Source organism: Bubalus kerabau, chromosome 1 (genome assembly GCF_029407905.1).
Source record: "Bubalus kerabau isolate K-KA32 ecotype Philippines breed swamp buffalo chromosome 1, PCC_UOA_SB_1v2, whole genome shotgun sequence".
Classification (NCBI taxonomy): domain Eukaryota; kingdom Metazoa; phylum Chordata; class Mammalia; order Artiodactyla; family Bovidae; genus Bubalus; species Bubalus kerabau.
Window position 1 is genome coordinate 10,428,867 of NC_073624.1, and position 27,684 is coordinate 10,456,550.

At 55.4% G+C, this 27,684-nt stretch overlaps 1 protein-coding gene across 1 annotated transcript; it reads right to left on the reverse strand.

Annotated features, from left to right (window-relative positions):
• Window positions 1-2,758: 2,758 nt before the first annotated feature.
• On the reverse strand, window positions 2,759-27,415 carry TRIOBP (TRIO and F-actin binding protein). The gene is made up of 14 exons (XM_055567134.1): window positions 27,244-27,415; window positions 22,263-22,319; window positions 19,554-19,622; window positions 19,340-19,429; window positions 18,840-18,949; window positions 16,683-17,208; window positions 15,943-16,053; window positions 10,180-10,327; window positions 8,344-8,446; window positions 7,385-7,544; window positions 7,190-7,303; window positions 6,114-6,200; window positions 5,109-5,272; window positions 2,759-3,470 (listed from the first exon to the last, which is right to left on the reverse strand). Exons 1-13 carry the CDS (start codon window positions 27,247-27,249, stop codon window positions 5,111-5,113), a joined length of 1,743 nt encoding a protein of 580 aa, XP_055423109.1. The 5' UTR covers window positions 27,250-27,415; the 3' UTR covers window positions 2,759-3,470; window positions 5,109-5,110.
• Between the last annotated feature and the right edge of the window lie 269 nt (window positions 27,416-27,684).

Consider the following 27,684-nt stretch of genomic DNA (forward strand, 5'->3'; position numbering starts at 1 on the left):
TATTTTCATTGCAGCATGTGGGATCATTTTTTTTTTTTTAGTTGCAATATGTGGGATCTAGTTCCCTCATCAGGGGTCAAACCTGGGCCCCCTGCTTGGGAGCTTGAAGTCTTAGCCCCTGGACCACCAGGGAAGTTCCAACGTGGGCCTTTTTGTGGCTGGCTTCTTTCACTAAACATTATGTCTGGAAGACTCATTGTGCCCTTGCATGTAGCAGTAATTCTCTCCTATTTCCCTATTGTATTCTGATGTATGAATATGCCACCATTTATTCAGTCTACTGTTGACAGACATGAGTACTGTCTTCAGATTTGGGCTACCATGAGTAAGGTTGACACAAATATTATTGTACTAGTCATTTTGTAGACCTCAGCACTCATTTCTCCTGGGTGTACATGCAGGAGTGGAAATGCGAGGTCACAGGTAGGTGTGTGTTTAACTTTATAAGAAACTGCCAACAGTTCCTCATAGTGCTGGTACCTAGAATACTCCCACCAGCCCTGCATGAGAATTCCAGTTTTTCGGATCCTCAAGACACTTGGTATTATTCGTTCTGTTGATTTGAGCTATTTTAGTGGGGTGGAGTGGGGAGGGATATCTCATTGTTTTTCAACGGCTGAGGTGGGGCTCCTGTTCATAGGTTGGCCTGATTTTTTAGTTTGCCTGGGAAGCCCTGCCTGCGGAGAGGGTGGGGTGGGTGTTGCCACAGCCCAGGTGCCACATGGGCAGCCCAAGTTGGACTGAGAGAGTCACTGAGGCAGGGGATGGGCTAGAATGATGTCCAGGAGGGGCTGGTCTGGGGCAACAGGGCCTGGTGAGGATGGGCAGGGCCCTGGACTCAACTATCTGGTTACTGGGGCTGCCCACGGCATGCTTCTTACCCCATGAGACGGGAAGTCCTGAATCAAGGCAGCACCAAGCCTGGGTGATTTGATGGCTCAGGGATTCTGGTTCTTCTTTCTTTCTGATCCACCATCTTTAGCATATTAATGAGCTAAAATGGTGGCAACATGGGGACTTCACCCAGCACTGTCCAAAGGTCAGGAGAGAGAGGCCTCTCTTCCTTGTGCCCCTTTCTAAGAGTAAGGAAGACCTCTGAGGATGATCTGCTCCATCCCTCCACTCCAGTCAAGACTTTCCTGGGCCATCTCATTGGCTGGAACTGTATCCCATGGCCATTCCTAAACCCATCACTACAAGGGAATGGGGCACATTTCCCCCACACCCCACAAGCTTGCTCCTCCACGGGTTCCCTGAACACACTAGGGAGGTTCACAGGGCATTTGCTCATGCTTTCCCCTTGGAATTGGAAAGCCTTTCTGATTTTTTCATCTTGTTGTTTTTCAGTCCCTCAGTCGAGTCTGACTCTTGTGACTCCATGGACCCATTTTTCCATCTAGAAAAGTCATATTCCAAAGCCACCCCCAAAATACTCTTCCACCTGTGGGCTGGGGGTCTCCCCTGGATTCCCACAGCCTTCTAGAACCCAACCCTATGTGACCTGTTTTTGTGGCCTCAGTCGGGGGCAGGGCCAGTTCTTGTTCAACTCTACACACCCAGTGCTCAGCACAGAGGCCCCCCCAAGGGTTGATGGGAATAGCTGCAGGGGGTGAGGCCACCTTGTCTTCATCACCTTCGCCACAGCCCTGCAAATTGGACAGCCCAGGCTGGACCGATGGCATCTCAGAAAGGGGGCCTCTTCCCAGCCCCAGGTGGGGCCATCCACGATCAACTCAACAGCCAACAGAGATGAGGCCCCCAGCGTGGTGGCCTGGGGTGACTGCTTCTACTTCCCCGCCCCTAAGCCTGCCAGGCTGGACAAAACCTCTGGGCACAGCGTCAACATGGGACTGGGATTGAAAGATACTCATTTGATGGAGAAGCAAATTAAGGCTCTTAGAGAGGGGCATGGCTTGACCAAAGTCAGTCATGGGCAAAGCCTCAGGTCCCGGTCCTTCCTCCAAGGCTGGCCCAGCACCCACTCAGGGCTTCTCAAAGTGAGATGTCCCTGATGCCTGGGCGGGGCGTGGGGGGCATGTTAAAGTGCAGATTCTGACTCAGGAGGTCAGGGCGGAGCCTGGACTTGGGGTTTCTCACAAGCTCCCAGGTACCACAGCTGCTCCTGCTGGCCTGCAAACCCCACATGGAGCTGCAAAGCCTGGTGGAGAAACCAGATTCTCAACCCCGCCCTCAGAAGCCCACATGCTGCTCCTTTAGGAAGGGTGGAGTGCTGGAGGGTATGGGTGGTGAAGCCACTTTAAGAAACCCCGACCATAGAGACAGTCTTCTGTATGATGCAGGGAACCCAAAGCTGGTGCTCTGGGACAACCTAGAGGGGTGGGATGGGGAGGAAGGAGGGAGGGGGGTTCAAGAGGGAGGGGACATATGGGATGCCTTTCTCTCTCTATATATATACCTACGTGGGCTTCCCAGGTAGTGCTAGTAGTAAAGAACCTGCCTGCCAATGCAGGAGATGTAAGAGACAAGGGCTCAATACCTGGATCAAGAAGATCCCCCGGAGGAGGGCATGGCAACCCACTCCAGTATTCTTGACTACAGAATCCCATGGATGGAGGAGTCTGGCGGACTACACATATAGGATAGATATACCTATATACCCCCATGTACCTGTGGCTGATTCATGATGATATATGGCAGAAACCATCACAATATTGTAAAGTACTTATCCTCTAATTAAAAAAAAAGAACCCCCAACCTCTGCCACCCACCCTGTGTAGGCCATCCAGGACACCAGAGCTGCCAGAACATTTTATTAAGTTAAGAAGGCTCACGGAGCAGGAGAGAAATGCCTGCACGGGGCGGCTCCCACAGATCCATGCCCAGCAGCCCTCAGAGGAGGGGGCAGGGCTGTGGGGACAGCTGCCGGCTCCCTCTGTCCATCTGTCCCTCTGTCCAGAGTCCCAGGGAGTGGGTCCCCCCCAGGGCAGGAAGTAGTTAGTGGGAGGTAGGGTAGGAAGAGGGTGGCCGGCTCCCTGCCTCTCCCACCGAGTCCACCCTGCCACAGCTACTGCCAGGCCTCCGCTAGACCCCAGATGGGGAGACAGGCCCAGAAACCCAAGCAGGTGGCTGGGGACAGAGTGGGGGCTGGTGCTGGAGGCATGTGCCACCAGGAATTGCTTTTTAAAACGTATAAAGTGTTTTGGGGGGAAAAAAAGGAAAAAAAAATCTATATAAAAATCTCTTCACATATAAAATCCTGAAGAAGGTGCAAGGTAAGACCCAGTGCTAGGGGCGCGCTCAGATACGCAGAAAGTGTACATGTGTATGTGTGTGTGTTGCTGTGTGTGTGTATGTGTGTGTGTGCATGTGTGTGGTGGGTGTGAGTGCATGTGGGTGTGAGCCCACAGAGGGTGGGAAGAAAGCTTGGCTTCTGACGTCCGTCCAGCAGGGAAGGAAGGCGATTGGTCCCCTTGGACTAGGGGGTCTGCAGTGGGCTGGACCACGAGGACCTAGAAGACAAGATTGGGGGAGTCTGCTAATTAGAAAAAAAACATGCACCCCAAAGTTCTCAGCAGCACTATTTACAATAGCCAAGACATGGAGGCAACCTAAGTGTCCATCGACAGGTGAATGGATAAAGTATACATATAATTAATACAATGGAATATTACTCAGCCATAAAAAAGAATAAAATAATGCCATTTTCAGCAACATGGATGTGCCTAGAGTTTATCATACTAAGTGGAATAAGTCAGATAGAGAAAGACAAATATCATATGATACCACTTGAATGTGGAATCTAAAAGAGATACAAATGAATTTACAAAACAGAGACAGACTCACAGACACAGAAAACAAACTTATGGTTACCAAAGTGGGAAGTAGGGGTGGGGGAGGAATAAATTAGGAGTTTGGGTTAGCAGATATAAACTACCATATATAAAATAGATAAATAATAAAGTCCTACTGTATAGCACAGGAAACTATATTCAATATCTTATAATAAAATATAATAAAAAAATTCTGAAAGAGAACATATCTGTATTTCTATTGGGTTGGCCAAAAAGTTTGTTCCATAACACCTTATGGAAAAATGCAAACTTTTTGGCCAACCCAGTATATATAACTGCATCACTCTGCTATACACCAGAAACTAAAACAACATTGTAAACTGTAACACTGTAAACCAACTACATTTCAATTTAATAAACAGAGCAAGGGGATCTGGCTAAGGCCAGGGAAGTGTGACCAGCAGGTCCTTCTAAAGCCTCTCGACCCCAAAGGCTGGGCCAGACCTGCTCCTCTGGGCTTCTCCCCACGCCTGGCCCGCAGGGTGGCCTCTCCCGAGTGCCTTAGGAAGTCCCCAAGGACGTGTTAGAAAGAGGAAGCTCCAGGTAGATAGGGCAGGAGGAAAAGCATCAAAAAAATAGCTCAGAGGGATTTCCCAGGTGGTCCAGTGGCTAAGAGTCTGTGCTCCCAATGGAGGGAGCCTGGGTTCAATCCCTGGTCAGGGAACTAGATCCAACATGCTATAACTAAGACCCAATGCATCAAAAAAAAAAAGTCTCAGACCCTGCTAAGTCAGGGACGACCGTGCAACTGAGTGGGACAGAACACGGCCTCCAGTGATGTCTGGGGTGTGAAGCTCAGAGGAAGGAACCTGTGGGCGATTAGCAGACACACCAGCGAGCTGTGCTGCTGGGTCTGATGAGGAGGTAGGCACACCCACACCAGATCTGCCACCCAAGCCCAGGCTGATCAGTTAGGGCACTGCCAGCCCTGGGGAGGGGCGTGGACGGTGCAGGGCTGCAGCTGTCGCTCTGTGTTAAGAAGCTCCCACTGTCACATGGCGGGGACAGGCCGATAATCACAGACTTGAACTGGCTGGCCCACCTCTGAAGGAAACGCGCTCCAGCTCACAGAGCAGCCTCTGGGCGAGTCTGATGGATCCCCAGGATGGCCCCAAGTTGCCAGCGTCACTGTCCCCCCATCCAGACGGGGAAACGGAGGCTGGGAGGAGGAAGTGCCCTGGCTCAGGGGGCAGCACAGGCTTTCAGGTGCAGATGAGCCTTGAGGTCACACCTCCAGCCCGGCGCCCGTGACGGCCTCCCCCTGCCTGCCCCGCATTGCCCACCCCGCGGGCCCACCTCTACTCGGCCAGGCTGTTGCGCACAGCCTCCTTCTCCTGCAGGGCGGCCATGGCGAGGCGCAGGTGCTCTTTCAGCTGCTCAATCTCCCGCTCTGACCGCGTCTTGATATGGTTCAGTTCCACGTACACGTCCTGGTACTTTCCCGAGGTGAAGCGCTTGTCCTGAGGGCCGGGGAGGCGTTGTGAGGGCAGGGAGCCCTCCCTCCTGGCCCTGCCCACCCGTCGGCACAAACAGCCAGGCCCCTCCAAGGCCCCCGGTTGGTTTTCTCCCTCTAGGTGGCCTCCCCAGAAGGCTCCCCCGCTCCACCCAGTGACACAGGTTTCAGCATCATTTTCATCCCATTTAAGATGAGAGCCGAGGCTCAGGGTGGTGAAGCTTCTGTCCGAGGCCACACACTCAAGTGAGTGGCTGGGAGGGCAGGTCAGCCCGGCCCAGGGTTTGGGCCCCTTCCAGGAGTCTCCCAGAACCACCAACACACAGAGAGTTGTCAAAGACACATGGACACGGCACCAAGGGTGGGTCAGATTGGGCCCCAATTCTCAGCCCCCCAGCTCCCAGAAACACAGGTTTCTGGGACGCATACTCCACACTGGAATGCATACTCTGCAAGGACAGGGATTTTGATCTGGTCCACAGCGAGTCACCCAGCACCCAGTATAGTGCTGAGCACGTAGTGGGTATTCAATAAATATTTTCTGATTAAATACTGGGTTGGCCAAAAAGTTCATTCGGGTCCCTTCCATAAGATGTTATGGGAAAACCCAAAAGAAATTTTGGGCCAACCCAATAAAAACAAGGGTGGCCTGGAGCAAATCACTTACCCTTTCTTAGCCTCAGTTTCTTTGTCTGTAAATGGGAATACTGACCCCTACAAGTGGGAGGCACAGGGAGGGCCTGATGAGGCCAGGAGTGGCCGGCACAGAACAGGTGATCACAGGATGAGGGCACAGCTGGATCCAGGGGCTCCCCACCCCTCTGGCACCTCAGCTGGCCAGGACTCACCTTCTGCATCATCTGGAGCTCATCTCGGAGGCACTGCACCTCCTTCTTCAGATACTGCAGCTCGTTCTCCTTCACTCGCAGCAGCACCTGAGGTCACAGGTTCCAGGCTGATCTGGGGCCACAGTCCAGAGCTACCCTGGCCCACCACACCCCAAAGCCTGACTTCTCTCTGCTTTGGGCCCCTAGAAGGCAGCTCCTAACCTGCACCAGGGTCCCTGGGGGAAGACTCGTCCAGGAAGCCCTCTCTGATTTCTCCTTGCTCTCTCAGCCCATCTGTACCATGTGAGTGGATATCTTATGGTCACCCCTGCTGTGGTCACAACACAGCACCAGGCCCTCAACTTGAGGGCAAAGATCATGGAAAGAAGCCACAGTATGGCCCTACTGTGAGCTAGAGAGGGCTGGGCTTCCTCATTAACCTCTCCCCAAACCTTGATGAGCAGGTACTGCTATTTTGACCTGACCGAGAAGGAGACAGGTTCAGCAGGGTGAGGGAGACTTAAAAGCTTAAGGCTCTGGAGCCAGGCTGCCTGGTTGAAATCCCAGCTCCTACACTGACAAGCCATGTGACCCTGGGCAAGGTACTTGACCTTCCTGTGTCTCAGTTTCCTCAACTGTAAAATGGGGACAGCAACAGTATCTTTTTCATAAAACTGCTAGAAGCTTCAATGATTTAGCAGATATAAGGGCTTATAGAAATGCCAGGCAGAGAGTAAAGCTGTGTACAAATTTTTGTTAAATACAACCAAAGACAAGGGTAATCCTGGGATCACATATACATTTTCTCATTCTGGCTTCTCTCAGTAAGGGAGGGGCTAGCTCCATTTTACAAATGAGCCACTAGGACTCAGAAAGGTGAGGTGACTTGCCACGGTCACACAGCAGGTAGGTGATAGGACTCAGGTGGAGAGCTTTCACCCAGCTGGCCCAGGAGTGCTGGGTGCACAGCAGGCCTCCTTCCGAGCTGCCCTGTCCTCTCCCCAGGATAGACCCAGCCTGTCCGGGTACCCTCCCCAGGCCCAGGCACCACGCCCCAGCTAGGAGGCCTGGCACAGGGTGGGGGGATGTGGGCACACCTCCAGCTCACAGGAGCTCCGCTCGCTGCTGCGACCACAGCCGTTGCCCGTCCCCTGAGAGGCGATGAAACTGCGCAGCCGGTCAATCTCCTCAGACAGGCGGGTGTGCAGCTCCTGGGAGGGGTGGGGGATGGTCAGTGTGGGGAGGGCCAGGATGCCCACGCCCCGCCCCCACCCCTGGGGGCCAAGGCCAACCTGGTTGTGGCGCAGCAGCTCCTGGCCCTCCTGCTGGCAGCGCCGCAGCGTGTGCTCACGCTCCTCGGCCTGCCGCGTCAGGGCCCCGATCTCCAGGCACTTCTGGGAGTACTGCTCTGATAGCACCTGCAGCTCCCGCTTCAGCGCCTCCAGGTCTGACCTGCCAGGGTAGAGTCAGGGAGGATGGCCCGGGTTCTCTGGCCCTTGGCCAAGCCGGGTCAGGTCATGCAGACTGGAAGCAGCTCAGGACTCCTGATTCTTGCCCTAGTTTTGCCTTCGGCCCACTGTGGGGCTGTGAACTGGTGTGTCAGCCTCTCTGGGTTGTAGGTGCCTCCTCTGTGAGGGGGTGGGTTGGAGAAGCCCATCTCTTAACGCCTCTATAGCCCCAGCATTCCAGAGCTGTGCTCTGACAGGGAAGGACACCTACCGGCTTCTACTGTGGCCCTGCTCTGTGTGTGTGCGTTAGTCACTCAGTCGTGTGTGACTCCTGGCGACCCCATAGACTGTAGCCTGCAGGGCTCCTCTGTCCATGGGATTCTCCAGGCAAGAATACTGGAATGGGTTGCCATGCCCTCCCCCAGGGGATCTTCCTGACCCAAGAACTGAACATGGGTCTCCAGCATTGCAAGCAGATTCTTTACTATCTGAGCCACTAGGGAAGACCCTAAGCCCAGCTCTAGGGGACACTAAAGAGGGGAAGAGAGAGTGGAGACTGAGACTGGATAGACAAGAAGGGGCCTGACAACAGTTGTGCGCACTGGTGTGGGGGGTCCTACTGCTTCTGTTCCCTACGCCACATGACTGGAACAGGAATCTCTGCTGGGGGCAAACTAACATGGTCCCCTGCCCAGGGGTCTCAGCACAGGTCCCTCACTCATAACCAGCAGAGTGGACAGCTGGGCCTCCTGGCTCAGAGGGAGGCCCTGCCCACAGGCTGCAGAGCCCCATCGCCCTCTTACTGGTGCTGCTTCCGGAGGCCATCTGGACCCTGCTGGAGAGTCCGTGTCTTATTCAGCTCCCGGCTCAGCTCCTCCTGGTAGGCTTTCTTCATGGCTTCAATGGCTGGAAGCAGGGCAGAGAGGTAGAAGGGAGATTGGGGAGGGGTCAGGAGCAACAAGTTCTACTTCCTCTAGGACTCCGCATGGAGACAGGAGCAGAGAGTGGTTAAGCAAAGAGTGCTGGGCTGGGCTGTGTCATGGACTGAGTGGCTCTGGGTAAGCTATTCAACCTCTCTGAGCCTGTCTACCACAGGAGGATGACAGAACCTGTCTGAAGGACTCTGCTGGGGAGACACTTCAGTGTCTGACCACCAGTACCTCTTGTTATTCATGATTTCTGGATAAGACTACACACAGTCCTCCCTGCAGAGCCTGGAAGGTTCTTTAACAAGGTCGATCTGCCTGGCCCAGCCAAGTAGTCAAGAACACTGGCTCTGTGGCCGGTACAAATTTGTGTGACTTAGTGCAAGGGACCTAACCCCTCTGTGCCTTGAATCCTTATCTGGAAAACAAGGTTAACAAAAAACGCCTTTCCTCATGGGTTTCTGGGAGATGTGCGTAGAGCATGCAGAACAGAACAATGCCTGTCACAGAGGCAGTACTCAGACACTGGCCCCCACTGGTTTATTTTCAGTCTGCAAGCCCCCAAGGACTGAGTCTCTTTCCACACTCACACAGTGCTGTTGTGAGGATTAAACAAGTCCTCATTCATAGTCTTATCCATAATTCCAAAATCCAAAAGCTCTGAACACTGAAAGTGTTTGATAATTCTTTTGGTGCAATCCCCAACCTGAACAGATCCAAGGCTATTTCTGGTCATTATTATCTCACTTAAGAGCAACACAGAAATTTCACTGCAAAATCTTAGTGCTAGATTTCAAGGTGAAACCCAGACCCTGCTAGGGGAGGATATCCTGGGTTATCTTCCTAAAATGCAAAACACACTGACCCCAGGGTTTGGGACGAGGGGCCCTCAGTTTGAGTTCTTGAACACTGGCAGGCGGCAAGTTCCAAATCATGTGACCTCTTTCATCATTTCTATTATTCTGCAAACCCCATGGAAGTGTCTAGGATATGCCAGACACACACAGCAGGTCTGCAGGGGACAGAGAGGGAGAGCTGGCCAGAATCTTGGGTATACCTGTTCCTGACTTGGAAGAGCAGAGGGAAGGGTTTAGAGCATGGCTTTGTAGTCAAGAGTGCTCTGTGCTCCAGCTCCATCTTCTGATTCCTCCAAGCTATGTCATCTGGGATAAGTTGCTAACTTCTGAGCCCCAGTTTCCTCATCTGTGAATTGGTTCACTCCCTGGGGCACTGCAAGGACTAAGGTTGCTCGTGTGTGTAACAGGGTTTGGTTAAATGCCGACACCTTGCCTTGCTCTCCCCTGGGTCCAGCCCACTGGCCCAGTGAGACGGCACTCATAAGAGCAGGGTCTGCGGCTGACCAGTCTCTCCCCAGCACATGGCACGGATTTTTGGCTGTGGAAAACAAACACACGCTGCAGCTCAGTGTGTGTGTGTATGTGGCTTGACGTGGGCCTCCCAGTAACCACAGGCCCCTAAGGGAGAAGACTCTAACCCTAACCCATGGTCTGTGTGTAGGGGGAAATCAATTATTGCCTTGGTTTCCCCTTTGCAAGTAGGGTTAGAGGCCATATCTAGGGGCTCCTGACCCCTCACCCCAAGTTTGGCACCAGACCCTCATCTCTTATTTAAAGACCTCCAGTCAAGAGGAGCCACAGCCTGGAGGCTCATGGGGCCGGGCCCTGCTGTGCCGTTCCTGCCCGGGGTCCTCACCCGAGGCCGTGGCCGCTGTCTCCTCAGCCAGGAGCCATTCCTTCTCCTGCTGCAGCCGCTGCAGCTCCCGCTCGTGGTGCCGCTGTAGCTCCTGCATCACCTGCTGGTGCGAAGACTCCATCTCTGCCAGGCTGCGCTCGCATGCCTCCTGCAGGTGGGAGGCCAGGACATCACGGGGCTACCCCCATGGCCCAGGTAGTGCCCCTTTCCCAGCCTGAGGCAAGAAGCCTCGGGGGCAGGCCTGCCCTGGTCCAGGCTTCACCACCTCCCCCTCAAGACCCTGGCATCATCAGCCTGTATCTGCCCCTGCTCCCTGCCACCCACAACCCCCAGCCTGTCATTCTGCTTCAAACCCTTCTGGGCTTCCCATCCTGCAGAGCAAGTCCCTACTCCAGTGTCTGCCAACCCTGATGGTCTCAACCTAAGCCCTCCCCAACCAAGGAACATCATAGTTACTTAAAAAAGAAAAAAAACAAAACAGCTCATGGCATGGTCACACCTCTGAGCTTTAGCTCATGTTATTCCCACTGCCTGGAACTTTCTTTTACAACTTTCTCTTCCCGGGTAATCCACTTGGCCTGCAGCCTGGCTTAAATATCCTCCGAGCTCTGACTCTGGTCAGCCTCTCCCCTGTTTTTAAAGGCTCTGCTTCTGCCAGATTATAAATTGCCCCCCATTTGATACAGTTCCGAGTCCCTGGGGTCTAGGCCAGGCCTGACTTGTGGCAGATGCTGAGTAAGCAAACTGAGATTGATGACTTAGCACAAAATGGGGCTGTGTAGACAAGAACAGCAAGTTTTTAAATGACTGATAATACCCACTGCTGGGAGAGTCAGCTGCAACAGGGTGTGTGAAGGGCAGTTTGGTGGTGTCATCAAATTTTAATGACCCTTTAACCTGGCAGGTCCACTCCTAGAAATGACCCCACAGAAAGTCACGCATGTACAAAGACTCTTAGACAAGGGTATCGCCTGCGGCCAGGTTGGTTAACAGGTGAAAAATGGGAACAAGGTAAGTACCTAACAGGGAAGCCCTTAAATAAGTTATGGGATTGCACTTTACAAAGGATCTGGGCAGCTGTTAAAAGACAGAGCTGCCCACGCAGACTGCTGTGGAAAGGTGTCTCGAAAGTTAGGTCATGAAAGCTGGTTTCTGATGATACACGTGGTGTGACCCCATTCGCGGACCAAAAACACTTAAGAGCTGTAGGTCTGAGTACCTGTGCATAACGGCACAGAAAAAGGTGTAGAAGGCTACCCTGGAAAGTAGAGTGGATGACCCTCCGAAGATGTCCACGCCCTACTCCGAGAACCAGCGAATGTGTTACCTTACACGGCCCAGGGAACTAGTGATTGCTAATCAGCTGACCTTAAAATAGGGAGATTATCCTAGATTATCCTCTGGGCCAAAAGTAATCACAGGGTCTTTGGATGTGGAAGAGGAGGCAGGAGAGCAGGGAGAGGGAGAGGGGACTAAGGCAGGAGCCCAGTGGGAAGAGAGAAGGACCGGACTCTTCTGCACGAGTTCTGAAGATGATGGAAGGGACCATGAGCCAAGGAATGCAGGTGACTGCTGGACGCTAGAAAAGGTGAGGAGATGGAGCCTCCCCAGAGCCTATGGGAAGGAACGAGATCCCATGGATGCCTGGATTTTATTAATAGCCTGGGGAGACCCACGTTAGACTTCTACTCTACAGAACTGTGAGATGATTAATGTGTGTTACTTATGTTTCTGGCAATTCATTACAGCTGCAACAGAAAACTATACAGATATGCTTAGAAGGTAATCAAGGTAACCCCTGGGGCTGGAAGCAGGCAGGGGGAGGAGAGTTCACACATTTGTTTCTAACATTTTGATTTGTTTGAAATTATTTTTGAAAATGTAAACAAATTTCTTACATGATTAATGTATGTTTAAGATCATTCAAAAGGGAAGGGGAAGAGCCAAGGGAGAAACGGGAGGCACAGATAAGAGACCCGATGCAGATAAGAGGCTGAGTCCTCCCCCAAGGCACAGGGCACCTCACAGCTGGGGATGGAGGATGACCCCCACCACACCAGCAGCCGCATCTGGGAGGCTGCACGGGCCAGTCTGGGGAAGGACAAGGGCCAGGTCTCCGGGATCCAGGTGTTCCGAGCTGTGGGCAGGGGACACCTGCCTCACTGAGCCTCTGTGCCTGTCCTCTGTGTGTCCCCTCAGGTGGGGCAATGGAACATGGCCCTGGGAGTTCCACAGACTGGGTCCTAGTCTTGGCTGTACCACGGAGTGAACCCGAACAAACCTGTTCCCCTCTTTCAGCCTCAATCTCCTCATCTGTAATACAGACCCCATAAGACCAACTCTCAAGGCTCCCTGAGCTAAGTCAGCGTTCACTGTAGAGATCACCCACCTGTAGAGACAGGAGCCTAAAGGAGATGGGACTGCTGTTCTTAAAGAGCCCCATCAGGCTGGCAGACCCGGCAGCCAATAGGGCTTCCAGAGGCTGATGTCAGGAGGTGGGCACTAGCCCATGAGGAGGGGCTCCTAGATGGCCAGGCGCTGCTCCCTCTGACCTGCCTTTCTGAGGGCCCAAGTGTATTGGCTGCCACCACTGACGTGGATCAAAGGAGGTAAAGAAGTGCCCGTTGCCCCTACTGCAGTAGGCACTGAAGCCCCAGGCCCCCTGGCTGCTGTCCTGCGGTGGCAAACCCCACAAGCTGGAAGGGGGGCATCCCCTTGGCCTGAGATATCAGGCTTGGGAATCCCTGCCCCGCTGTCACCTCACTAGGGTCCACTGACTCTCCAGCTGCCTCCCCTGGGGCCTGAGGGGACACAGACGGTTCAGCTCCTCTTTTCGGGTACCCTCCTCTACCCCGTCTTGGGCTGTTTCCCCATTATGCCCTTCTCACCCCCAATTCCACCTGCTACCCCTACCCATCCCAATCTAACAGGATGAAACGCTGACAGCCTTGGGGAGCCCAGTGGGCGCCTGGGGACCAGGAAGCCAGGACTGCAGACACAAGTCTGCTGCCAGCTTGGAGGACTCGCCTCCTCTCTGGGTCTCCGTTTCCCATCTGTACCCTGAGAAGTCAGAGCAGTGCTTTTCCAGCTTTGTTTTAGTGACAGAAACCTTCCTGCAAAGGGAAATTAATGCAGGTGCTAATAGTCAAAGACAGTGCTGCTCCGGGACCAACAACTGTGGATGGACCCACCCAAAAAAGGCAGCCTCTGGGGTGTCCAAGGGGTCCACCAAGCTCAGTCTGAAGCCCTCTGGGGTGGGTAGGGGGGCATTTCTGAGGTGCCTGGAGGCCTCAGGTGGTGGTGCTGGCCCCCACTCTATCTAGAAATGCCCCACCTTCCTCTGGCCTCGAGGGAGCTCTGACAATAACTGGGCCCTCCCTTTCCCCTTCCCCACATCAGGTGATCCCCAGGCTCACCCTCCACAATACACCCCCAACTCCCCTCAGCCCTGGTCTCCCTTCAGCTGAATGTTCCAGAACCACTCAGCCCCTGATGGCCCCTGGCCTTGCACGGTGGCCCCAGCTCCCGGCCAGCTCCCCTCTGCCTTCCTCGAGGCAGTGGGCCAGCCTGAAGCTCCCCTCCCCCTCCCCACCCCCTCTTCCCTACCCCCTCCTTCAGCAGCATCCTAGCTCCTGGCGCTAGGACTCCCTGCACACTAACCCCACCTTCCTGATGTCAAGTCCCAGACCCCAAACCTCCTGAGGTGTGTGGGTTGCGATCCCAGCTTCTCAGCTCAGCAGTGGGCGTCTCCTTGATAAACACCCAGCGGCCCTCCCCTCCTGCCTCAGCCCCCGCTCCCACCCCCAGTTCCAGGAACACTTTCTGAGAGCCCCACGCTCCCTCGGAATCTCTAGAAGGCCTCCCTGCCCAGAGCCTGGGACCCCAGCCGTATTTTTTTTTGTTTTTTTTTTTTGCTTCAGCTGGGGAACAGCAATTGTCAAATTTTTAGGAATTCTGTGGTGCAGCTATTTAGCATAGCTGTTATCAGAAATTATATAAACTTATAATTAGTTACATTAAAAACAAGGCTGAGGGACTTCCCTGGCAGTCCAGGGAATCTGCCTTCCAATGCAGGGAACACGGGTTTGGTCCCTGGTAGGGGATCTAAGATCCTACATGCTGAGGGACAGCTAAGCTGTGCATTCCAAGAGAGAAGCCGGCACACAGCAATGAAGAGACTGAAAGCAGCAACTAACACCCAACACAGACAAAACCAAATAAGTGTTAAAAAAACAAAGCTGATACTCAAGATTCATTACCTCCTAATTATTTCACTGCATTTTATTATTAGCTATGCTCTGAGGTTATTTACATGTCCTGTATCTGCAGGGTGCAAATGCCACATGATGCTCAGTGCATAGATTCCCAACTCTGTTCAGGGACATCAGCCATAGCAGGAATATTTACACCATGGAAACCGGTAAACATTACAAATCAGAGCTTGATTTACTGTTTTGTTGATTGTCCAGACTTAACCAAATGATGAGAAAAAGCTATTAATGCTCACAGTACAGATTAAACTTCAAAATGTGCACTACCTCGGACTGCTACATTGTACACAGAACAAAACCCAAAGAAATGTCCTTAAAAGAATACTTTCAAATAGTCTTAACAGTAAAGTATCTTTCAGTTCAGCAAAGAAGTTGCTCATGACATTGGCCAAGTAAAGTTTAGGCATATATCTGGCTGTCTTACTCATTCACACACAAAAAAATGCCAACCAACATTCATGTTAGAACGACACTCATTTGTCAGTTTGCTGTGGATACGAGCATTTGGAGAAATCAACAAAAGTACTCTGAGAAAAATCAATTTGCAATATGGAATTCACAATAGAAGCATGACGTATTTTTTTATTTGTAAGTTGCACACTAAACATGCTCTATATCAGTAAAATTTACAATAAACATATATAAGTGTATCAGTGTGTACACGCACACGTATTTTTTCTGGAGAACTAGTTGTCCCAGACATGACAGTCAAAAGTGTCTCTGGACACGGCCAAAATGTCCCCAGGGGAACAAAATTAACTTTTGTTGAGAGTCGCTGTCCTAGGCAGGCCGTGCGTCCCCCGAGGGCCACTGGAGGCACCCATGTCCTGTAGACCACCTTGCGCAGGGCCTCCGCCTGGCAGGATTTCCCAGTGTTTAGGGAGCGACTCCCAGGGGCCTAGCCTTCCCTGGTGGCTCAGCTGGTAAAGAATCCGCCTGCAATGTGGAAGACCTGGGTTCGATCCCTGGGTTGGGAAGATCCCCTGGAGAAGGGAATGGCTACCCACTAAAGTATTCTGGCCTAGAGAATTCCATGGACTGTATAGTCCACGGGGTCGCAAAGAGTCAGACACAACTGAGCGACTTTCACTTTCCCAGGAGCCTGCCCACTGGGGGTCCCATGCTCCATCAGGCCCCTCTTCCCCAGAGCAGTACAGAGGAAGGGAGTCTAAGTACAGAAGGTCACGTGGGGGCTCACGCATGGGCTCTGCAGTCAGCTGGACCCAAGTTCAAATCCCACCTCTGACATCTGCAGGCCAGTTGACCTCAGGCAAGTCACATACCCTCTTATAGCTCAGTGGTCTTGTCTGCAAAATGGGCACAGTCCTCACGTCCACCCTCTGGGGAGATTAAGTGAGATGGTGCACATCAAAGGCCTCACCCGGGTTCCACTCTGGTATAGGAAGGGCTCCCAGAATATCAGCTGTTTTCTCAAAACACGGCAACCAGAAACCCATCCCCACCCCCCAACACAACAGCTCCATGTCCTTACCTGTGAGATGTAGCCGGGGGGTATGTGGCCGTCCTCCTGGGGCTTGGGTGCACCCTGAGGAGCCTCCCCTTGGAGACGCCATGCCTCCAGTTGGGCACGAAGGGACTGGACCTACGGGGATGGGGGGAGGCAAGGTCAGTGAGGGTCTTGAAAGGGGAATGGAGCTGGCGGGATGAAGTGGCCCTGGTGTGGATGTTCCAGATGCTTCCTGGATGGCCAGGTCAGGGACCCAGGAGAGCGCTAGCCCAGAGAAGAAGGCTCAACAGGGTTGGGAGCAGGATACCACAGTCACAGATATTTACCTATTATATAGGTGGGAGGAAACTTCTTGGAGCCTCAGTTCCCCATCAGTGAAACAGTGAGGCGGTCTACCCTATGGGACCATGAAACTGCCATGTGACCAGGTGAGGATTGCATGAGCCAATGTAAGTAAGGAGGGCCTAGTACAAGGGTTGGTATGCAGAAGGTGCTCAATAAATGGTCGCTCCCTTCTCTTCCCCCTTCCCTTCTCTGGGATTGCTGAGGACAGAACAAAGATGGGGAAAAACAAACAAAAACAAAAGATCCCCAAGGTCCAGGAAAGAAGTCCAGTTTACAAGGCATCTGAAGTGTCAGCGGCTCAGGGGTGAACTCCCCAGTCACCGTAGGTATGCAAGAACTAACGCTATAGCATGAGCGCAGGGATGTTAAGGGTGCTGGTGAGGTGAGGAGGCTCCCAGAGGCCAGCCATGCCCGCCTACCTCCTTCTCCAGTGCCTCGTGGCTGTCGCTCGGGGCCCCCCGGCGCTCCCCGCGGCCTTGGTTGAGCAGGGCAGTAAGAGGCACCCGCTTGTTCTCCCGAAGGGGCAGCTTCTCCAGCTCCTGCCACTTCTTCTCAATCTCCTCGCTGAGCCGGCTTTGCTGGTCCTCGGTCAGGGGGGCGCCCAGGACCCGGCGCGGACCCTCGCCTGCTGGTGTCTCCGCGGCCCGGCTGTCCGTGGCCTCGAACCACTTGCGTCGCTCCTCGGAGCGTTGGGCCAGGTCCCGCTCCAGCTCCTCCTGCTTGGCCGGGCGGTCGAGGGTGCGGGCTGGGGTGCGGGCCCGCTGCGGGGAGCCCTGAGTCAGCGGGGAGAGCTCCACGTAGTCCAGCGACTGCCGCTGCCCGTCTGCCTTCCGGGGGCCGCCCCGGCTGATGACCTCAGCACCCACCCGCTGCTCCCCGGCCTTCAGGGAGCCCTTTGGGGTGCCGTAGCTGTGCAGCGTGTTCTCCTTGTTGCAGTCCGAGAGCCTAGGGGGCCAGCAGAGCCACGTCAGGTGGGACCTGGCCTGTTTGGTCCCAAAACAAGCACTTCTGGAGTGTGACCCGTGCGTTGGGGCCTGGGGACAGACCCCAGTGGAGGAAGCAGGTTAGAACTACCGCTCCATCATTAACAGATCCTGGGAACCATCCCAGCTCGGCCACTTCCAGGGAACCTGGCCGCCCTCTCTAAGCCTCAGTCATCTCATCTGTAATATGGGACAACAATGCCTCTTACAGGAGGGACGTGAGGACTAGATGAGTGAATGTGTGCAAGGCCTTTGTGAATGGTGATGGCAGCATCAGTGTTAAGGGTGTGGTGGGAGACAAGGCCCTGGGTTCAAGAGGCTCAGTGGAATAGGGGAGATGCCCAGAGTCACTGCAGGTGAGGTGAACAGTGGCCTCTGGCTACACAGGCACAAACTGTGGAGACACATAACAACTTCTTCCATAGCAACACTTTTTCCATAGCAACACTAGGTACGTGGTCACCTGGCCAGAAACTAAAGTGTCCCTTGCCACTACAAGTGGCCATGTGACCACTCTGCCCAGTGCAAGTGAGAGGCGGCACCCTTCAAAGGACCGGGTGTGCCCTGGCCTGGCTCCTGGCTTGGACCCGTGAGAATGTGAGCAGTGTTCTGGCCCAGAGGCAAGGCTGGGGGCTAGGGGCTGCACAGCGGCCCCACCAGGTCTGGGCTGGAGTGAGAAATAAACCTCTCCCTTGCATGAACCTGTGTTTGGGGTTTCTTGCTATAGCAGTGAAGCCTATACAGTAAATCATAGTCCAGCTGCACAGTGGGCAAGAGTTTATAAAGCACCTCTGTGCATATCCTCACACGACACCTGGCGTGACAGGTGAGGAATCTGAAACTCAGTCCAGACAGCAACTGGCCTAAGGTTGCCAGCCAGGGTGTGGCTGGGCAGGTGGACACACACTCCGTGCCCCCTCAATACCAAGCTTCAGTTTCTGCTGCCCAACAGCCAGAGTTTTGACCCTCAGAGGCATCTGGGCTTTTTGTTTGTTTGTTTAAAAAGATGCTTACTTAAATTTATTTTTATTTACTTTTTGGCTGTGCTGCGTGGCATGGGAGATTTTTAGCTCTCTCACCAGGGATAGAACCCATGCCCCCCTGCAGTGGAAGCACAGAGTCCTAACCACTGGACTGCCAGGCAAGTCCCACATCTGGGGTTTGTACTGTGTGGGGGCTCTACCACCAGGTCACTCAACCCTCCCGCCCCTCTCCCCACAGTGACCTCCACAGGGAGTGAGTCCCCTACCCAGGCTAAGTAGCCATCCCCTCTCCCTGACACAGGCTCAGACACAGCCCCCTAGGCACACGGACAATCAGCCACCTCACGGGCCCTTTGACTCAGCAGCACTTCTCCAAAGAGCCGAGGCCTCTCCCCACCCTTTCAGGGTGGGATGAGTCAACCTCCAAACTTCAAGGTATTTTTGGATGAGTGCCACAGATACCCACTGCCCCCTCCCCCACCTCCCTATTTTGTTGGCAGAGAAACTGAGGCCCAGGGCCCTCAGGCGAGCACTGGATACCCATTCAGGATGCAGGGCTGGGGGGATGGTAAGCGCCTCCCCGAAGGCCCCAGTCCAGCCCAGCACATACTTGGTGACATCTGGGGCTGAGGTGGGACGCACAGTCTTCCTCAGAGCCTCAATCCAGTTCCTCCGGATGCCCGAGGTCATGGCCGACAAGGTATAGACAGCGTCTTTGGTCTGCAAGTCCACCCCACAGGTAGGTTGCCACCTGGCCAGCTTCCTTGCTCCCTCCCCACTCTGGGCCACAGGGAGGTGCCCTTCCCTCCCAGGGGGTGGTATCTCAGGTCTCGAGCCTGGAGGTGAGCAGAGGATGCACACCCTCTCCTCCTAGCCTCGGAAGAGCCCTGTCCCCTCCACAGTCTCTCCAACATTTGAATCGGCTTGCCAGTGATACCTGGGATTGCCCCAGACAAGCTCAGTGTTGGCAGCAGAGTTTCTCGCTGGCTCTGAGGACAAGGTCTCTGGGGAAATGAGTGATGGGAGCCAGTCTGGTGAGCCACACTCCACCCCCACACCTCCTCTGGGGGGCCCTCCAGGGATACCGCCCCCAGCTGCCCGCAGGCTCACATGGATCTGGAAGCCATAGTTGCGCTGCACCGCATACTCGGTGACGTCCGTGCAGGAGCGCAGGTCGATCTCGCCGTCCAGTTCATCTGCCTGCAGCAGGAAGGCTCATGATGGTCCATGGACTCCAGGGATCCCTCCCTGAACCCCCTGACCCCCTATCAGGGGGCCCCTGGAACCTGATGGGGGAAGGAGCCCTCCCACTTCACTGTCTCACCTCCTCAGCGGTGGAATCCCGGTAGTACTTGAGGCTTGAGTCGGTCAACACAAACCAGTGCTTCTTCCACTGCGAAGGAGAGATGGTGGTGAGTAAGGGTTGGGGGCATGGAATGAGTGTGTGTTTGTGCATCATTCCACAGGCATCTTGGGTGCTGCCAGGTCAACTGTTCGGCTTGCAGGAGGTGCCTGGCACCCTCACCAGCTGGGCTGAGGGGCAGGGGTCAGGGGACAGTGCAGAGTCACAAAATCCACATTTGTAGTTAGCCCCTCCATTCCCTCTCTGAGCCTCGGGAGCAGCATCTGTGAAATGGGTTGGCTTCTCCTCACTAACCACACCCTCCCTTTCTTTCTGAGAGCCCTTCCCTGATTTGTTGACAATTCCATAGGCCTCTTGGTCCTTTCCACCAAGATCATCAAGGTTCCTATATGCAAATCCTGCCCAGTGCAGTCCAGAAAGGGATTGTGACCTGGGTAAGGGCATTTGCCTAGCAAGCCTGGGGCCAGGACTTCAAGAGTCTTCTTCCATATGCTATTCCTGTATTGATCACCCCAACAGCAGAGGACAAGTCTCCCAGAGAGCAGGACCAGAAGGGGGCCCAGGGAGAAGTGTCTGAGAGCTGGTCATATTCTGTTTCTTGATCCAGGTGCTGGTTACGTATATGTGCAGCTATGAAAATACATTATCTGTACATTTATGATGTGTGCACCTTTCTGCAATGCTTCTCTCTGCGGCAGATGGGGTTAGGTTGGCAGGACACATAGGAGAGGGGTGGGGGCATCAGAACAGCCTGATATGAAAGTGCCAAACTCAGCTCACGTCCGGGCTTCTGGCCACTCACTGGAATGCCAGTCAAGATCCACCCACTGCCAGGGTCAGCCCATGTCCTCCGTAGCTCCCCCGCATTGCCAAGCTCTGGTTGTTAATACTTCAAGTACTTGGTTTTCTTTCCTCGAGAAGATGGTTAAGTTTTCAAGGATATGCCAGGATGACACTTTCCACTTCTTTCCACACTGGCCTCCCATGAGAAATAGGACTTTAGCATCCAAGAGACCTGGGTGACAGCTATTTCACCCCTTGCTAGCTGTGTGTCTTTAGTCAAGTGTCTCAATCTCTCTGAGCTTCAGTTTTCTGACTTGTAAAGTAGGGCTAAGTAGTCCCTAAGCCTCCTGGTGAGGTCAGAAATTCCTAACCCTCCCCGGAATGTCTCTCATGGCACCTGGCATGTGGTCAGGCACTAGGGCGTTGGGGATTGTTCTGAGAGACTGGCTCTGTTAGAACCACGCTGCTCTTCTGAGTGACCCGAGCTGCTACACAGGACAACTGTTCCTCTGTAAAGTGGGGCAGGGGTTCAGGCCCAAAAGATCTCTTAGGCCCTTCCAGGCTTGGTCTACGACTGCCTGGGATGGCAACTGGCTGGAACTCTGTGGGCCTCAGGCACCCCAAGTTCAAGGCCTGGGTTTGCCCAAGGTGCTGCTGGGCCTGGAAGAGATCAAAGCCCTTGCGGGCCTGTCTCCTGTCTGTGCACCAAGCGGTGGGCTGGCTGAACTCCCAGGGCCCTTCCAGCTCGGACATTCCAAAACCCTGTGAAAGAGAATGAGTAATGGCCAGTTCTGGGTGGGGCTCATAATCTCTGCCCTCCAGAGACCCTGGGTGGGGAGGCTGGGAAGGGTCACTGGCGGGATGCCCGGCCTTGTGTGAGCCTGGAGCCCAGCCACCAGGGGGCTGGCAAGCAGGCAGCGGGTTCAGAAGGTTGTGGGCTAGAGGGAATAAAGCATGTGGGTAGGGAATACAATGAGATTCCCTTTGGCTCCAAGCCCTCCGTGGCATGCGGGCTGCATGCAGACCCAAGCTGCGGTCGCATGCAGGACCCGGGCAGGGAGACGTCCCCTCCCAGGCTGGGTGGGCAGGAGGCCAGCTCCACCTCCAGCCTGGCAGCCAGAAGGGTAGAATGGTGAAAAGCTACTGTCCCTTCTGGCTCTAAGGATGCGCACAGTAGAGAAAGGGAAGGGTGATTAGCTGAGGCCCAAGCGGGCACTGAGGGCTCTGTGGAACATTTTATGTGCTTGACCTCTGTGACTGTTATCCAGTCTGGAAAGAATTCTCACTACCCAGCATGCCCATTTCACAGATGAGGCCACTGAGGCTGGAAGAAGTTGTGACTCAATGGGGTCCCAGGTTGGTGAGACTTCAAGGAATGTACTCTGAGCCCCCACCCCAGGGCTGGGGGGAGCTGCTGCATGGCTGAGCCTTTGGGAATCTGTATACATCTCAGGCTGGATGATCTCTGTGAACCCTTCCATTCCAGACCCTCAGATACCCAGCCAGGGTCGTCAAGAGGTGGAAGGGCCTAGGGGCTCTTGGTGAGGAGAGAGAACGGGGTGCAGGGCGTGAAGGGCCAGGAGGCCACCCTCCTGGTGACCTTAACATACTGCAGGCTGCTTCACGAAGCTGAGATGACTAGCAGCCTCTGGCCTCCCACCCCGCAGCCCAAGGCCTTCTTTCCAGCAGGACAAGGAACCCCCTCAGGGTTCCCACTCTAGCCCTCATCCTCTAACCCCTCCACCCAGAAGCCAGGGTCTCTAGATGGCTGGACAGGCCAGGGAAGCTGCTCAGCCACCTGGGCAGCCCCCAGGACCCTACAGGGCCCTGCAGCAACCCCACTTCCCACCCCCTACCCCTCACCCCACCCCACCACAGCCCTCCTACCTCTCCAGGCTCATCCAAGATAGACATCCATCCCTTCTTGAAGTTTAGCAGATCGGGCTATGGGGAGAGGGGGTGGCAGGTGAGTCAGGCCCAGCGAGAACCAAAGGGGCTCATCCTACCTGCTCTAAGTCCTATAAGAGTCCTGGGAAGCCAGGAAGGAGGGTTGAGGACCCAGATAACCCCCCAAATCCAGGCAGGCTCCCAGCCACTGAAGCAGACTTGGTCCCTTTCCTGAACATCTGGCAACCTCTGAGAGGTGGGCTGGGTGACTGGCCGTCCACCACAGACCTCCAAGCTCCACCGCCCCGGCCAGCCTGCTTCCTCACCTGAGTGTGGAGGAGAGGGAGAGAGATTGGGGAGAGAACTCTGCCTGGAACAAGGAACCCTTACAGAGCTCAGAGGACAGGCCAGATCAGCAGGGTTGAGTGAACTGTCCAGTTCCTGTCACTGAGGCCCAGGCAGATAGCCCTAATGATCTTACCCACCCCCAACCCACTAACCCTCCCGTGGTCCAACCAGCCCTGCCCTTCCTCATCTCCTGGAGACCCTGAAAGATGGAGCCAGGCCCAGGGTGTGGTCTGAGACCCCCTGGGCCCCCCCAGCTCTTGGAAGGGCTAGGGAGAGGGTACCTCAGTTCTGGCAAGTCCTACCTGCCAAGTGCTGCCCAGGGGGGCACGGCCCCAGAGTCTGGGGGCTCCCAGCTGTAGCATGTTCCATAGGGACCTGGAGCTAGGTCCCCCCCGCCTAGCCCCTGGAGGACAAAACTGCTCATCTGGGCACTTTCTCTGGCCAGGCCAATCCTCAGACCCTCCTGGCCTGCTGGGGAGACCTCTCTCTCTTGTCTAAGTCCCGGTCCCCCTGCTGTCTCAGCTCCTGCTCGCTGGTGGGCCAAGCTGGCCGGCAGGGAGGAGGCTGCCACCTGTTGCCATGGCTCTGAGCCCACCTATCAGCACCTGCATCACAGCTCCACCGGGCCAAGGTGTCTGGTTGCGTGGAGGGAGTGGGTGGCATGGCTCAGCAGGGTGGACGGTGACAACGGTTGGAAACCTGGAAACTGGAGCCACCTGACCTGGCCACCTGCCCTGACCCGCTTTCCTCTGAGGAAGCCCCATTTTCCTCTTCCTCCGGTGGAGGAAGAGGCCTGAGAAGGGCTTGGGCCAGCAGCCTGGACCTCCTGAGCCATCCCCAGCCATGGCCTTGGGACCAAGGCCCCTGGATCTCGGCAGGCTGGCGGCCCAACCCCTGCATCATGCCCCTCCCCACAGACCTGTCTGACGGAAGGGACAAGGGCTCTGCTCAGACCTGGGAAACCCCAGGCTGTGTACGCCCTGTCTGCTTTCTCTTCTTCCCCGCCCTGTTCCCCACGTGGGCCAGAAGCTGCCCAGGGCGGTTCCAAGCTCAGACTGAAGACCAATAGCCATGCTCAGGGCCACCAAGTCATCTGGGTCCATGTGCAGACAGGGGCCTCCCGTGGCCTCAGGGCCTGGCATGCTGTGACCCCAGGGGAAACCTGCTGATTAAATATCCACCCTCCTCTACCTCCCTGATCTAAATTCCTGTGCTTTGGGGGCCGTTCCCACCCCACCTCCTGGCAGCTGAGGAGCCAGGCTTTTTAGGATGGACCACAGAGCTGGCATCACTGTGCAGACCTGTGGAGAGCTCCCCAGGAAGGACCAGCTGACCACCCAGCCAATCAAGACAGCCAAGCTGGGGCTGGGAGAGTCATGGGCTTCCAGAGGCTGAGGAAGGGCAGGAATGACAGGGTGGGACCCCGAGGGCTGCCTGGGAAAAAGAGTGACCTTCCTAAGTCACATCCCCTCCCTGAGCCCAGACATTTGATGTGGCAAATGATGGGGGGTCCTGCCCTCCCCCAAGTTCCATGAGAGAAACTACACACAGAAACACTGGTACCCACACACTATGAGGTATGAGATGGGATGGTGACCTTGGGGAGAGAAGGCCACCAGTGTGAGTTTTTAAACCAGCTGGCGGGCGAGGTCCTGCGGTGACCTGGGAAGCCCCCAAGGGTCAAAAGGTCAGAGAACCTAACTCTCTGCCCCCTGTAACTTCACACATGGCTCCTCAGCCCCAGATACCTTCCCTCCACCTGCAGGAAGCTCCCTTTCCCCCTTTTTTCCCTTCCGGAGCACTGATAGCACCTCACAGCAGCCCTCCCTCCTTTGACCACAGGTCAACTGTGCCTCAAGCCAGCCTGGACCATGGACGCCGGCCCCTGTGCGCACGCTCTGGCAGGGGACCCACTCCCAAAGACCTAGTGTCACAGGCCCGCCTCAAAGCCTCAGGCACGGCTTCAGAACAAGGTCCAGCTGCCTCAGGAGAGCACGAAAGCCTCAGCCTGGCCTCACCCCTGCTTAGGGGGCCCCACGGTTTACGTCATCACACTTCCTCTCTGATCCCCCACACACCAGGACTGGGGCCCTCCACACACACCTATGTCCTCTGCTTGAAACACAAGGCCTCCTCCACCTCCTTCACCCAGGCAGACCCCTTCTCATGCCTTGAGACGTGGCTTCATTGCCACCTCCGAGGCGCCTTTCCCAGTACACACCACACCAGATGACTTCCCAGGGCCTCTGTGGCATCTGTGATCGTCCTGAAGCCACTCACTTATCCCTCAAGGCTAGACCAGAGGCAACTCCATCAGGGACACGCGCTGTTCAACAACCGCCCCCCCCCCCACAAGATCTTAGGACTCAGGGGACATTCATACAAATTTCTTTCTTCCCTTCTTTCTTTTCATCTCTCTCTCTTATTTTTTTGAACCAGGCCCTGTTCTACACCAGGAAATCAGCGGTGAACAAGAGATACAGTCCCTGCCCTGGTGGAACTCTGGAGAGAGACAATAAACAAGTGAGCAGGTATATAATTTGATGCTAGGCAGCTGCTGAGGATGAAGCTCCAGGGGCAAGGCTGCACCCAGCTAAGGCAAAAGAAGGTGGAGCAGAGCCTGACTCCAGGCCCAGCTTCCTGAAGCCTCTAAGCATTTACACATTCATAGCACCTTTGCCACTTGCTCGTTCAGATTTCTGAGGCTGAAGTCAGGGAGATGGGGCCAGGAGAGAGGAAGAGGATGTGAAGAAGCAATGGGCAGGATACTAGCCTGGAGTGGGCTCAGGTCTGAGAGCAGCCAAGATGAATCCGGTAAACACTGTCAAAGGTCATTACAAGCCTCCTCTCTGCTCCATAACCTTTCGTGGCTCCCCAGTGCCCCTGGACAAGCCCAAGCTGCTCTTCCTGGCCTCTGAGGCCCTCCTTCCCAAATCCTTTTTCTATGTTTTCACCATTTCATTCCCCAAATACGGCCACCAGCCTTGGTCCACACTGTACCCGCCCCCGCCCCCGCCGCCACCCCGATCCCTCTCCATTTGACAAAGTCCTATAGTCCCAGGAAGTCATTTCCCTCGGGAAGCCTCTTCCCACCAGCAGGGATGGGCCCCCACATGCTGCTTCTGGCAGCCTTACCTGAGTTCAGCATGTGCTTCCCCAGGAAAGGCAACTATGTACATTTATCTGATCCTGAGACAAAACTAGGACAGACCAAGTTACAAATTCTGGCTCAGCCAGGGCCGGGCCGTGTCACCCAGGGCACGTAAGTTCACTACCTACAGTGTGAACTCATCGGTGTCCTCATGGGTTAGACCGGGAGTTACCATCAACCTGCAGGGATCCAAGCTGGTAATGTGACAGCACCCAGTTTCAGGGCCTGGCAGGCACCCCGTAGGCAATGCAACCACTCTCCACTAGCCTAAGGCGGGGATGGGGGGGTGGCGTGGAAGACACTGACTCAGCTCCTCCCCCCACATCCCTCTCTGCTCCCTGACAGGGGAGGGGAGGCTGCTGACAACAGGAAGGGCCAGCAGAGAGGTGGCAGGATGTGCAGAGGCTGAGGAAGTCCAGGCAGTGAGCAGGTCATCGCACTTAGGAGGCAGGGGCCCTGCGCACACCCACGCTGCTCAGCTGCCCCCAACTCTTCTCACCAGGCTGTCAGAGCCTCCCTAAGGCGCCTGCCAGAAACCAAAAGCAGTCCTGCCCCTCCCTTCCAGAACATCACAGTGAAGGGGCCAGAGTGACCTGGAAAAGGGCTACTCCTTCCCTTACACTCAGGATAACCTCTGGCAACTCACCGACGCCCCTCTCCAAGCCTCAGTTTATTACACTGTGGAAAGGGGCTATTGGTGAACTCAGCTATGAGACGCAATATGATAATTAAGGTACAAGTACTGATAGAGGTTGGGTATGGCTCATCCCCAAGAGAAAGACAAATCCCTGCCACCGTGTTCCTCACTCCCAATCGCTGGCCTGCCCCACCCAAGGTCCCAGAGCCACTGCGAAGTGGCAAGTCCGGGAAAGCACGGTATCCTGCTACTTCAGAAGTCCCAGGATGGGCTCCAGAGGCCTCTCTTCACCCAGCCAACCTGCGCCCAGCGCCCACACGGCGGACAGACTTCCCAGACCCGCACCAGCGAGACCCATTCCAACCAAGGGAGCGCCTCTCTCCAGCCCCCGGCGAGACCCAGACCCGGGCTAGGCCCATCTCCGCTCCTCCCGCGACCCAGAACCCTGGGAGACACTTAAAAATCTGGCGCAACTTGGGGGAGTCAGATCAGGTTTTTACTAAGGGGAGCTGGAGAAGAGAAGGGGAAAGGGCCACCCCGAATCTGTCCATGATTGGACCCGCAAAAGTTAGGGGGTGGTGCCTGAGAGCGAGAGTTCCCATCTTCTCGGGGTAGGGGTTGACCGGGCTCCTGGCTCGGAAAAGTGAGGCCGGGGGAAGGTGAGGCAGGACAGCCGGCCCGTGCGGCCGGGGTTGCCCTTCTTCCGGCCGAGACCTCTTCGCGCCTCCGGGAAGTGAGGAGGGGGTTGCCCAGAGGGGAGCGGCGCGGCTCTGGCTCCGGCTGTCGCTTTCCTCCCGGCCTGGGGGTGCAGAAGGGCTGCACCCCTAGCGGGGGGGAGCACTCACCGTCATGTCGGCACCCAGGGGCGGCAAGAGCAGGAGGCAGGAAGGTGGAAAGGGCTCTCGGGCCGGGCTCAGCGGAGCGGGAATCCCGCCGCCGCCGCCGCCGCCCCTCTCGGCCGCCAGCCGCCGCTCCTCCCGGCCCTTCCCTTCCCCGGCGCAGCCCCGGCCCCTTCCATCCGCCCATAAAACTTTTTTTTTTTTTTTTTTTCAAACTTCCTGGGAGGATCCGGAATGGCCAATGGGCGGCGGGGTAGCCGGGACAAACAGCGGCGGGGGCCGCGGGCGGGCCAATGGGAGAGCGGGAAAGGCCCGGAGGCGGGGCCTCTTGCGACGGGACGGGCGAGCGGGGGCGGTCCCCGGCGCGGCGGATGGGGGCGGATGGGGGCCGATGGGGGCGGATGGGGGCGGAGGGGGCGGAGGCAGCGGAGGGCGGGTCGGGCTCTG